The 12,786-nt window shown below is 36.1% G+C and overlaps 2 protein-coding genes across 3 annotated transcripts in view; one reads left to right on the top strand and one right to left on the bottom strand.

The window, feature by feature from the left end:
- The window catches only part of slc13a4 (solute carrier family 13 member 4), a 24,144-nt gene extending 13,692 nt beyond the window's left edge, over positions 1-10,452 (bottom strand). Inside the window, exons 1-4 of one of the 2 annotated variants that reach the window (XM_058774332.1) lie at positions 10,363-10,452; positions 7,247-7,496; positions 6,524-6,670; positions 2,591-3,023 (exon numbers count right to left, since the gene is read on the bottom strand). In XM_058774332.1, the coding sequence (XP_058630315.1) occupies positions 2,591-2,710 (120 nt within the window). In that variant the 5' untranslated portion in view covers positions 2,711-3,023; positions 6,524-6,670; positions 7,247-7,496; positions 10,363-10,452. Of the gene's footprint in view, positions 1-2,590; positions 3,304-6,523; positions 6,671-7,246; positions 7,497-10,362 lie in introns of those variants that run through there. The other variant, XM_058774330.1, reaches the window with a different exon arrangement.
- Positions 6,447-12,786, top strand: zgc:162331 (uncharacterized protein LOC793007 homolog). Its single transcript, XM_058774333.1, has 5 exons — positions 6,447-6,678; positions 10,385-10,576; positions 10,705-10,861; positions 10,941-11,126; positions 12,069-12,786. The coding sequence occupies exons 1-5, from the start codon at positions 6,498-6,500 to the stop codon at positions 12,292-12,294; spliced, it is 942 nt and encodes a 313-aa protein (XP_058630316.1). The 5' UTR covers positions 6,447-6,497; the 3' UTR covers positions 12,295-12,786.

Here is a 12,786-nt window from a genome sequence, read left to right as displayed (position 1 = left end):
TGAAATGTACTAGCAATTTCTGAGTGAAAATTGTTTCTACACCAACTTTTTGTATGCACACTGTAAAAATGATTGACAAAAAGTATATTTTACAAGAAGATACATTTGGGTTTTTCAGCTTCAAAATGTCATGTTTAATTCAATGCGTTGCTGTTCTTAGTAATTACTGTGTTTGTGAAATTTACTAGCAATTTCTACATGAAAATTGTTTCTACACCAACTTGTTAGTGCATGTAAGGTAACGCATTACTAATGCTGACTAATGGGACCTTCTTGTAAAGTGTTACCATTTTATCAACACATGACATTAATAGAGTATTATTAAGTAAGCATTAATTTAGCACGGACACAGTGGTTGCTGGCTTGTCCCTTATGCGACTGGAACTAGCAGTCGTCTGTTTTTTTGGCCTTTTTTGGCCTTTCTTCTGTCTCTCAGCACTCGATGCCAAAGCTGATTATCCCTCAGCGTGCTCCTGTGTTCATAAACTCGAGCCAGCAGCTTTCTGCTTTCTCATTACCGCCCAACTGTGCTGAAGGCCTTCAGTTATGTGGCACACTGCAGATTAAACCTCCATTGGCACATTGCTTTTGTTCTGCTCTAATCTCGTCATTTCTCAAGAAATCAGTCCATTCAGATCCAGCTGATATCTGATAGAAGGTCCGATGGGGCGTTGATGATAAAGGAAACTGATGATTTCCTCTAATCAATCATTAGATGATTACACGTCAAGCAACTTTATTTGGGAACGCACTTAAAACGACACGGTTCTGTTTCGACATCAACACGAGCTTCCCCGCAGGACTCACACACACACTGCATTCATTACATAATTGTTTTGTGTGAATAATTGCTTTCAGTCGGCGGTGAGATGGGATTAGTCAACTATTGTGAACTAACCCCTTTATTTCTGACTCTTGATGAAAAGTGCTATCAGAGAGAGATAAGCAAACCTGTGCACGTGATCTAATCTTAAACATGTTTTTGAATTGCAAAAAAGCTGTCAAGGCAGAAGATAATGACATTTCCTGATCTGTGCGCTGTTTCCACATTCGCCTATATTGACTTCTGCTGTTTAGATCAATTTGAATCATGTGTCTCATTACATTATAAAGCATGTGGCTTTGGATAAAAGCATCTCCCAAATGCATTATACTATATTTTCAGAAGTTGTAAATAAATATTAGCAGAAAATACTATTTCAGTCTTTCTTCTTTTCAAAATTAAGCATTATGTTCTACTTGCCATTTCTTTGTAATTACTTTAAAAAATTTCTAAACTTCTATTTTTTTTTTTTTTTTTTTTAAGTAAAGAATTTGGGACTTCATCAGGAAGATTTTAGGCTAAGTTATTTATATTATTGTTTGGTTAGGTTATTTTTATTTATGTATAAGTGTATTCCTTAGATCCTGTCACAACTTCATTCATTCATTCATTCATTCATTTGTTTAGTTAGTTAAAATATTTGCCTTCACAATTTATTTGAAATGGCCCTGCAGTGTAAACAATTCATTATAAGTACAAATAATCCATGCAATAATTAATATGAAGTCATTAAACTGCACCTATTACGAAAAAATGTTTTATATAAATTATAATAATGTCAGACAGGACACTACAGAAAAAAAAAAGATCTGCTAAATGCTTAAATGTATTGTGATTTCTGGCCAGTTTTTAGTAAGAATTCTGCCTATATCTATATTTTTATTTTTCAATTTTTAGAGAATTTCGAGTAAATAGGCTAAGCACTCATTTCAGTAATTTTCTGCACGTCTGATTTTATCAATCTTTTTTTTTTTTTTTTAATCATACACTGACAAAATAAATTGTGTGGGTTTACTTTGAAACTCTCAGAACTAGTAAGTTTCACTACAAAAAGAAACGACACTCTGAATTAAACGTGAAAAGAAGAAAAAAATCTAAGTCTTTAAGCGGTTTGTTCTCATAATCTCATTTTGCGTAAGAATGGCATGCACATGCATGAAAAAAAAATGAAATTCACTAAAACGATTTTTTTGTAGGATTCAAGATGGCGTCTCCGGTCAAATAAGCGCAATGCCTCTCTGCAGGCTTTGCTGATGTTGGACTGAACCTAAGATCCCAATTGCTACACAAACAAACAACATCTGTAAAACCTGCAGATGTTTCAAACAAACAATTCCCGTCAGAACATCAGCCAGCGCACTTGAAGCTTCACGGCACGGACGCGCGACGTGCTCTGATAGCGCGCCTGGAAAACCACCAATCAGGTGAGAGGTCGCCACGGCTCCTCGAGTAACCCCAGGAGACCATAATCAATTAACAATAAGCCATATCATAATTGTCATGTTTAAGACTTTATATAATTTAACCTGTCTGTCTGCCTCTAAAACAGCATTTTATTTATGTCTGCCCACATTTTCCGTGTATATAAAGATTCCTTGTGTAATAAACTAATCTAAATCTACTTAAAACCACGTAAAAAGTGATAACTTTTAAATAAAATGCGTTTAAACGCATAATGTAGCGCACATGCCCAAAAGTAAGCAGCGCGTAAAAGCGCGCGGAGAACGCGCAGCGTGCGATCGTGGAAATAACTGAAGATCTACTTACACTGCACGGGTGGATGAGAGGAAGAGGCAGCAGCGATAAAGGAATCATCACCACGAGAATGAGTTTCCGAGCCGTCCATATTTTTTTGATCAAGTCCATTCTGGCACCTTCCAGCCTCATGGGAGAACGCTTTGTTCAATTCAGCTCTGAGAAGTCCAAGAAGTTGTCTTCGAGAAGTTTGCTTTACTCCCCCTTCAGCTTTTTATGACTTTTTATTAACTTCTTCTTGTCCTGCTTCCTTTTTCGTGCGTTTTACGCGCTGTGCGTCTTCTCAGAAAAGTTTGCATGGATTGAGAGCGCAACTTTTCTCTTTGGTTCCTGTGTGAGCGAGGCTGTAGTCCTTCTAGTCCCTCCAGGAGTGACTGCAGGCCCTCTTATAGGATTTCTGGGTGTATTGATGAAAAGGACACCGATGGCTCTTTTGTGTCTCCACCTGTAAATGCATCTATTTCTGATTCGCCATGCTTTCTTATTTTGTTACACTGTAAAATATCACCAATTGCGCTTAAGCATGCATGAACCGTCCTCTTGATGAACTTATTTCCCGTGTGCGTTCTAAAAAACCTTTCCTAGGATGAAGATGAAATGTATGAGTACGCAGTAAAGCTAATTTTACTTTAATCTAGCCATATCTCCTCCCAGTTTAAAGCCGGACCAATCAGAGGTGAATAAGTGGAGTTTATGAATGGATGTGGGGTCGCGGGTTGCGATGCTCACGAGCCAAATTGAACCGTTTAGATGCAACAGCGTCGGTTTCTCAGAATAAACCCAACAGGGATCAGAGAACACTGTTGAGACTGTCAGGAAACAAAGAGCAGAAGCACCTGCTCACACACACACACACACACACACACACGCTCAAAAGATCACATTAAACCCACAGTCTATATGTCATGATTACGCAGAATGTAGCGCACATTTCATGTAAGCAGGCGAGTGCATTGAGTGCTGTACATGTACGCTATCAATCAATACCTAATCATTCTTTATTATGGCTTTCCACATTTTAGCATAATAGTACAATCAACAACATTTTGAACAAATGTTACGCAAATCTTCATGATGTGCGTCCTGACATGAGTTCACATGTGTGCTGCTCCAACTGATTCATTATCAATGCTAAGCATTTATGAAAATGCCTTTCTCTCAAAAGGGTTTAAAGCCAATGTGAAATGTAACGTGTGTCCAACTGTAATTCTAATAAAATTATATGATTTATTTATCATATTTAATTATATAATTTTAAAATGTTATAATAAAATTCTAAATGATATATGTATACTAATTATGTGTATAAATCCAGTAAGGTGTGTCCAATAAAATAAAAAATAAAAAATCTAATAAAATTATGTTGCTAAGTTATAATATTTAATTAATATACTATATATTATTTTATATTATATTATTTATAATAGTTATTTATATTTAATTAGTATACATATAACATTTAGAATTGATTTATTATTATAGTAATTGTATTATAATATTTAAATTAAATAATTTAATTTAATTTTAATCATTTATAATACATGTATATTAAACGCTAATTACAACATAAAATAAAAAAATAATTATAATTAATATAGTAAATTGCATAACATTTATTATTCATTTACAATCGTTTATTATAAATATGAACAATGTAATGTTTTAGAAATTGTTCTTTTGTTTTTATATTATATTATTATATATCAGACAAATATCTACCAGTGGCTTCTAGTCTGCATCTATAATACATATCTAGTCTATTTTACTTTTGTACAAAAAAAAAAAAGCACCAATTAAAATGAAATGAAATTAAACTGAATTGCAACATCAGTCTGAATCTTCAATCTGTCCAATATATTTGACCATAATGTGCATAACACGCCACCTAGTGGAAAACAGAGCAATTACTGTAACTGAATTGGCATTTTTCAAGTAGAATTAGTTTTAAAGACTGTGCCTTGAAGTGCTGTTTCAAGAAAATATCTGCAACGTAATGCAGCCAACAAGTACTAAAAATCTGTGTTTGCTGCTTTTCTGTTGTGTAATGTGCTTTAAGTCTTTGTCATTTCTTTCTGAGCGAGAAAACGTAATCTGAGAAAATGCTGTACTAAAGCAAAGCTTTGTTTGCTCACACTGGGGGGCAGAGCTGTTTGTTTGACTTTAATTCTGGAGTGTAATCACGTTACATGTTTGACACACGTCTAAATCATCGGTCTGCGCTCCATACAGTCAGTAGGGTTGCATAACCTAATCAATGTTGCCTAAGTTACCTGTTAAGCTCTTTAGGGTTTTAGCAGGGGATGAATGTCAGGAGAACGGCTGCTCCTGCATGAGGCTGTGAAAAGACCGTGTTCTCCATGATACAATGCTGAAGATTAAGTGCTGTCCTCCTCTTGGACAGCGTTAAAAGGGTTTGATGGGGTGAGAGGAGCCATTAAGATCAGGTTTATATGGCACGATGTGCATGGGCGAGGATCTCAAAGCATTACAGAGACTTAAAAGATGGCCCGAGGTGTTTGATTAATCAACGGAACAATCCGTTATTCATGCTGAAGAAGTCTGACGCTGAGAGGGAAAACTCAGAAAGAGTGTGGGACATCAGGACTGTTTGCTGGGATGAAATGAGAGCGTGATTGTTTTCCTCTCAGCAGGGTCACGGCGTCTGTCACCAGCATCACTGCACAGAGACGTCACTGTCAGCTCTCAACGGGATATTATTAGCTGCTGTCAGCCAGCGAGCGACATGTGTTGCATTGATACTGCTTATAATCTACAGTCTAAAATGGATGAATAAATGGATAAATAAATGGATGGTTTTTGACAGATTCTTTGTCAGAATGTGGCCCAGATAACCTGAACTCACTTTAAATCAATCAATCAATCAATCAAATGACTTGAAATGACTCAAACAGCATCAGTGATGATTGTCATGTGTGAGGTGACTTTATAGGACAAAGGCTTTGCATGTTAACGGGTATATGTTTGAATAGAAATGGAGTGATTAAGGCATATATGAAAATTAGTAAGTATACGAATGGCATCATTAAAAAAGACATCATTAGATAATATGATGACTCACACTTTATTTAAAAAAAATAACCCAGCCGAGAGACGGGAATGAGTTGTCACACTTTTTTTGGGGTCATGCTGGCACATTATGGGGCACACATGTGAACATTATGGGGTACGTTGTCAGCTGTTTATTGACACTGATTTGAGAACAAATAATATTTGAAATATACTATATAATTATACCACATTTATTATATGTGTAATAAAAGTATTATTATTATTATTAAATTAGTTAGTTCATTTATTAATTTATGTGTGTGTGTGTGTGTATACAGTATAACTTATTAGATATTGTAATAGTGCACATGTTATATACATTATATATATAATTTATTATATAATTTTGTATATTTCAAAAAAATATGAAGCGGCACAACTGTTTTCAACATTGGTAATAATAGATATTAATAATAAGACATAATTTTAGTTTGGAGGAGGGTTAGGGTTAGGGTTTACCATAATTATTTAGAACTAAAATTTACTAGTAAATATGCCATCACTTTAAAGCCAGTGTTGTAATCACGTGGGGGAAAGAGAGCGAGAGAGCAGTGCACATGTACATGAGGATGTGTGACTGACTGCAGAAACGACTGCAGCTCTGCCGTGTGTTGCATTACGCAAGCGGCTCATAATCAGCAGTGGAGCTGCATCAGCGAGCAGCTTACAGAGGACAAACACACAGCAGCGCTGTATGAGAGACAGGGTAACTCCTCCTCTCTCTCTCTCTCTCTCTCTCAGCCTGCGTTTGGCCGGTGAAGTGCAGGAGAGTTTCTGGAGTCGCCAAGGACCAGCGGACATGAGCTACTGACATTCACACTTTCTGTCTTATTTTTAAGCCCAGACTTCGATGGCTTTGAAGGAGAGCCGCCTCACCTGGGGCTTCCTGCTGTGGTCTGTGACGTGGAGCTCGGCTCGGACTTTTACACCACATGAAGGGTCTTCGGTCAGTCCCATATTTCATCGCTCCACTCCACCTGCCACCGAGACGGGGATGAACAGCACTGAGGCCCCTACGAGCAACTATACAGGTGTGTACAATAACAATATTCTGTTATTATGATACAATGAATGCATATCATCATATAGTGCTATGCAATAATTATCAAATGCACTCAAAAAGTTATTGCATGTATTGTAGTGCATGCTTATAAACTCCTAACAGCATGTTTTGCATAACTTTTTCAGAAAGAGCACACTCAACCTGCAGCATTTATAGTCCGCAAACACACAAATATATTAAAACACATGCACTTATTGTGAAATTCACGTGTTGGCTTTAAAATACAAAATCTTCTTAAGGGTTTACATACAAACAGAGCTTTCATAACGGCTCAGATAAAATCACCAGTGAGAATCAGATCAGCCTGAACTGCATAGAACTCAGATTTGGATTTATTATGATTGGAGAACATATAAAATATCCCAGCCATGCATACTTTGAGTGTACTTTGCAAATAGTCTATTGATGTTTCCTGACCTAAAGTCAATATGCATGACAGATTTGTGGATCTCTGATATTATCGAGGTAATATATGAGTTTGATTGCAGTATAATACATCTGTGAAGGAAAAGACGCCATCCTCAGGTGTCAGTTACCTTGAGGTTTATTGCTCAGGTGAAACAAAGGATGCTTTTTGCCACGTGGCAATGGCGGGCAGGGGGATAGTTGGCAGTTTGTCAGTTCCGTTACAGGGTTGCCAGCTTTGGAACTGAAATGGAGGGGGTTGTATTGCCACCGTGGCCATGACAGAATTTGCCCTGCTTTCAGCTTTCAGTGCAATGCAAACCTGATGGAGTCTGAAGTGGATCTGTCCCGGATAAGAACATGCACTGCTCAGATTTCATCCTAAATTCAAAAGAAGGGAATAAGAAATTATATTTTGCATTAAGAAAAATAAATATATTTGGTTTAAAGAAGGGTTAGGGTTAGGGGTTCATTAGATAGATAAAAGGGTTCATTTTATCTATGACAATTTAGCACATTTACCCGCATAATTCTTGCTGACATAATGCAAAAAAAGTTATTACTGTAAAATAATAAAAGATGTATTATTTAATTTGTCATTTTTTGCATGTTATTTTTTCTTGTACTACCTAAAGTTTCATTTAGAAAATCATGTTTTTAGAAAATAGTATTACTGTTGTTTTTGTTTTGTAATGCATTATAATAAATTTATTGCATTACAGAATTTATATAAAATATATTATACAATAAATTATTTATAAACAATGGTAGTAATTCTTATGTCTTTAATTTGTCTTGATTTTAAGTAAAAATATATATAATAATAATAATTGCCAATTTTTACTACATTACAATAATGGAAAATTGATAATCATTCTAAAACAAAGAACATTAAAAAAAAAAAAAAACTCATACCAAAAACATTTAAACACATTAAAGTAATAAGAATTTGGGAGAAAAATTAATTGCTATGATAATAATGCAGATAATCCATAATGCAGTGTTATTTTAAGTTGATATACTAAAATAATTCAAACTAAAACTGAAGTAAAAAAATTAAAACCATATAAAAATATTTTAAAATGCAACAAAATCACTAAAACCTTAACTAAAATTAAAATGAAAACCGAAAATATAAAAATCTAATGCAAAATATTATTAAAAACTGTAATTTCATCTCAATTATGCTAAAATAACGCTTGTATAATGCATTTCCTTATATAAAAATACACCTGTAAAGTTGTTCCATTCACTCCAAGTCACTCATTTACCTGCAACACAAATACAGAGGCTTCCACGTCACTTCTTTAAAGGGATTACTTAACTGACAGTGTTAAAGAGAGAAAGCCGGAGTACACAGGAATAGCTGATGAGGTCAGCAGACGAGTTACAAAGATGCAAAGTCGTACCACAGCTTTCCTTGCTGAAGTTACATGATCAAGCATTGACAAACTGATCCACTCAACCTGTCCCACTGGAGAATGTCTCACTGCAGCTTGTGGTCAGGCTGCATCATCCCGGCCTCCTCAGCTGCAGGGACTTGTGGGTAATCAATTTTTAATGCACAGCCCTATGCTTTATTTAATCGTGTTCTATTCTAAGAGAAGCTCTCTGGTGTGACCCTTGGGGAGTATGTGAGATGGAATGGAGGGGAGAAAAAGAAACTGACAGTTGAGATATTTATTTATTTTGCCATGGAGTCGGATTGCTTAACGCTAGCAGCATTGCCATGCCAGTTAAGCCGGGCTTAATGAGACCAGCACAGTACTGGAACTGGTGTGAACAATAAACACCATTCCAGTGACCCTGCCAGCTTAATCACACTGACTCCAGCACAGTCAATATGAGCTCCGTTTGACTGTATATTGACAGTGGAGATGGACAGTGCAGTGATGAAAACTCAGTAGGAGAACACAGAAGACACTGAATCGTCTGTGGGAATGTAGAGAGACTGGAGGAGAGGTGGATTATGGGATAGAGCGAGGGAGAAAACACCCTGTGGGTACTGATGGAAAGAGAAAAGGGAAAATGCTTTCATCTTGACCCTTGAGGATGACTAAGTACTGTTAACTAAGTCCCAGGAAAACTTTCTTACACACATACACTCACAGACACACTTAAAGCTGTCATTTGCATGGACTTCTGCACTTATGAACATAAGTCTTGATATTGTGATTATTGACGTTTATTTTTCATACTTCTATTCTGTTCTATTCTATTCTATTCTATTCTATTCTATTCTATTCTATTCTATTCTGTCATGATTTAGTCCAATGATGAAAAAGTGATAGCAACCAATTTTATTCTATGAAAAAGTGACAAGTCCTATTCTATTCTATTCTATTCTATTCTGCCATGATTTAGTCAAATTATGAAAAAGTTATCACAACAAGTTACATTCTATTCTATTCTATTTAGTCAAATAATGAAAAGGTCTTAGCAACAAGTTATACTCTATTCTATTCTATTTAGTCCAATCATGAAAAAGTGTTAGTAACTATTTCTATTCTATTCTATTCTATTCTATTCTATTCTATTGTGTGTTTGATTTAGTCCAGTTATGTAAAAGTGATAGCAACAAATTTTATTCTCAGAAAAGTGATAGTAACAAGCTCCATTCTATTCTATTCTATTCTGTTTTATTTAGTCCAATTATGTAAAAGTAATAGCAACAACAAAAAATTATATGAAAAAGTGATAGTAACATGTTCTGTTCTGTTCTGTTCTTTATTTGAAAGAGTCCAATTATGGAAAAGTGATAGCAACAAGTTGCATTCTATTCTATTCTATTTAGTCAAATAATGAAAAAGTCTTAGCAACAAGTTATACTCTATTCTATTCTATTCTATTTAGTCCAATCATGAAAAAGTGTTAGTATCTATTCTATTCTATTCTATTCTATTCTGTTCTGTTCTGTTCTGTTCTGTGTTTGATTTAGTCCAGTTATGTAAAAGTGATAGCAACAAATTTTATTCTCAGAAAAGTGATAGTAACAAGCTCCATTCTATTCTATTCTATTCTATTCTGTTGTATTTAGTCCAATTATGTAAAAGTGATAGCAACAAAAAATATATATATGAAAAAGTGATAGTAACATGTTCTGTTCTGTTCTGTTCTGTATTTGAAAGAGTCCAATTATGGAAAAGTGATAGCAACAAGTTGCATTCTATTCTATTCTATTCTATTCTATTGTCTGTTTGAGTGAAGTATTTTTGAAGTCTTAGCACATTTAAAAGTGGTTTCTAACCATCTGTGGTTCGTGTTTGCAGGTCTGAGCTGCACGTCGCTGCTTCCCCCTCGGCGAGGTTCGTTCTATGTAGAGAAGGGCAGTGGGATGTCCATGGGAACTGTTTTGGCGTTCTGGTGCCTCGAGGGGTACCAGCTGGTGGGCAGCGAGAAGATCACCTGTGTCCTGCGTAGCGACACCGCTCAGTGGAGCAACTATCCGCCCGACTGTGAGGGTCTGTGTTCACTGCCATCATTTCTGTTTTAAGAGATAAAAACTGAAAAAGAAATGATGTAAAAAGAAATGCACTCCTGCTAATTAAATCCCAGATTTTCAATGTGCACTATTGTGTAAATATGGTAGCCATTCCTAAACCGGAGGACCGTGGGCTAAGAGTGGCCGTGCTTGCATCGGTAGTAAGCAGCATCGTCATCCTCGCCATGTCTGTGTCCTTCATCATCTGCTGTCTGCAGGAGCGCATGAGCAAAGAGAGGGCAGAACGGACAGACGGACGGGGCAGGTATGCATATCTGGGGAGGAAGAGACAAGGGAGCTTAAAATAGGCAAAGAGGATGCTAATTATTTCTCTGACTTTCCAGGACGAGAGACAAGCGCAAATCATCCTGGAGGAGTGAGTGCTGGCTGGAGAGGGACGAAGGAGACTGGGAAGCTTTTCCACCACCTAAAATTTACAACCTTTCCCAGCATCTTGACCCCCATCTGACCCCTGAGAGCCCGGTCTATTTGGGGGGACTAGCTGGTTACGATAACCGCGGGTATCAGAGGTGAGAAAATGAGCATTGTTAAAATTGAAAATTAATGGATTAAATGACAGAAAAATTTAATTTCTGGTACAATTTAAGAGACACAATTCTGATTTTCTTTCTATGAATTCTGAGTTTGTAATAATGTTTTTTCATCAATCACAAAATGAAAAATTAAAGAGGTAATTGTGATTTTTTTTTTTTAAATCTCACAGTTGTTCTGACTTTTCTTGTAATTGCAAGTTTGTCACAATTCTGTCAAAACACTGTCAATTCTGATTTTCTTTACATCTTTATGCATAAATACTACATATATAGATTTATATCTTGCAGTTCTGAGTTTATATCTCGCAATTCTGCATTTCTTGCAATTCTGAGTTTATATCTTACAATTCTGCATTTATGTCTTGCAATTTTCATTTTATATGTCACAATTCTGGATTTGTATCATGCAATTATGGGTTTATATTTTGCAATTCTGATAATCAATCAGAATTACAAGATGTAAACTTAGAATAGTAAAAAAAAAAAAAAGAAAGTCTGAATTCTGAGAGAAAAAGCTGCAATTATCTTTTTAATTTTTTTTTACCCTATGGGGGAAACAAGCTTCCATTAAAAAAATTAATTAATTAATTTAAAAAAAAAGAATTGTGAGATGTAATCAGTGATGTAGTCAGAATTACGAGAAATAAAGTCTGAATTGTGAGATAAAATACTACAATTACCTTTTTTATTTTGTATCCAATAGTGGAAACAATCTTCCATAATAAACAGTTGTGCTGCTTAATATTTTTGTGGAAACCGTTATGCATTTTTTAGGATTCTTTGCTGAATGTTCAAAAGAACAACATTTATTTGAAATAGAAATCTTTTTTTTAACATTCCAAATGTCTTTACTGTCACTTTTGATCAATTTAATGTACCCTTGCTGACTAAAAGCATATATTTCTTTTTGTTTTGCAGGAGTCAGGAAAACCTCCTGAAAGCTCCTCTTCCTGGTCTTTACCGTACGGAAAGTCAGATGTACCCGCATGTGGTCCTGCAGAGGGTTCCCACACCCACAGTGCCGAGTGCACCCAGCGCGCCCGTCTACCTCCGCCTCTCCACCCCTCCGCCCACAGAAAGCCCCAGCGAGCAGCCCGCTCTGCCGCCGTACCCCAGCGCCGCTCCACAGCGTCTGTGGCCATAGAAACACACTTTTATTCAGAACTTTTACAACTGTCGCCATGGCGACGGATTACGGCCCCTACGTGCAAACTGCTCCTGGGGTTCAGAAAACCAAGAGAAATGATGGACTCAAGCTAGAGCCACCTAGATCACCACACACAGCTAGATCTAGATGTTGGACCAGGTGTGGGTCCAAATGTAGTTACATTTAGTATGTCGCATATGTGAGGAGATTTCTGAATGACTCTAAGGAGGCCTGTTTTGTGGTTTCTTGGAGAGGAAAGTTATATTAGGAGATGTGAAGACTCCATACTGGTACTGTGATCCGCTCCAGGGTTTATTTTTGTTAGTTAGTACTTTTTATTGTTGTGGCAAAGGTTCTGACTACTTGCACTCATAAAATAAATAAAATGCAACCGTGTCAGGTCACATTAGAGCATCAATTTAATATTTCTATGTTTTTATATTATGGAAGTGTAGGAGAATTACACTGATGTCCAGATTACAGACATAC

Source organism: Onychostoma macrolepis, chromosome 04 (assembly GCF_012432095.1).
Source record: "Onychostoma macrolepis isolate SWU-2019 chromosome 04, ASM1243209v1, whole genome shotgun sequence".
Lineage (NCBI taxonomy): Eukaryota > Metazoa > Chordata > Actinopteri > Cypriniformes > Cyprinidae > Onychostoma > Onychostoma macrolepis.
Note: the sequence above shows the minus strand (reverse complement) of the source record. Positions and strands in the feature narration are given on the sequence as shown.

Bases quoted from the DNA above. Each gene is read 5' to 3' on its own strand.
- zgc:162331 (XM_058774333.1), top strand. From the start codon at position 6,498: ATGGCTTTGAAGGAGAGCCGCCTCACCTGGGGCTTCCTGCTGTGGTCT. The intron at 10,577-10,704 runs GTCTGTGTTCAC...TAAATATGGTAG, and splicing joins CTATCCGCCCGACTGTGAGG to CCATTCCTAAACCGGAGGAC. The intron at 11,127-12,068 runs GTGAGAAAATGA...TTTGTTTTGCAG, and splicing joins GATAACCGCGGGTATCAGAG to GAGTCAGGAAAACCTCCTGA.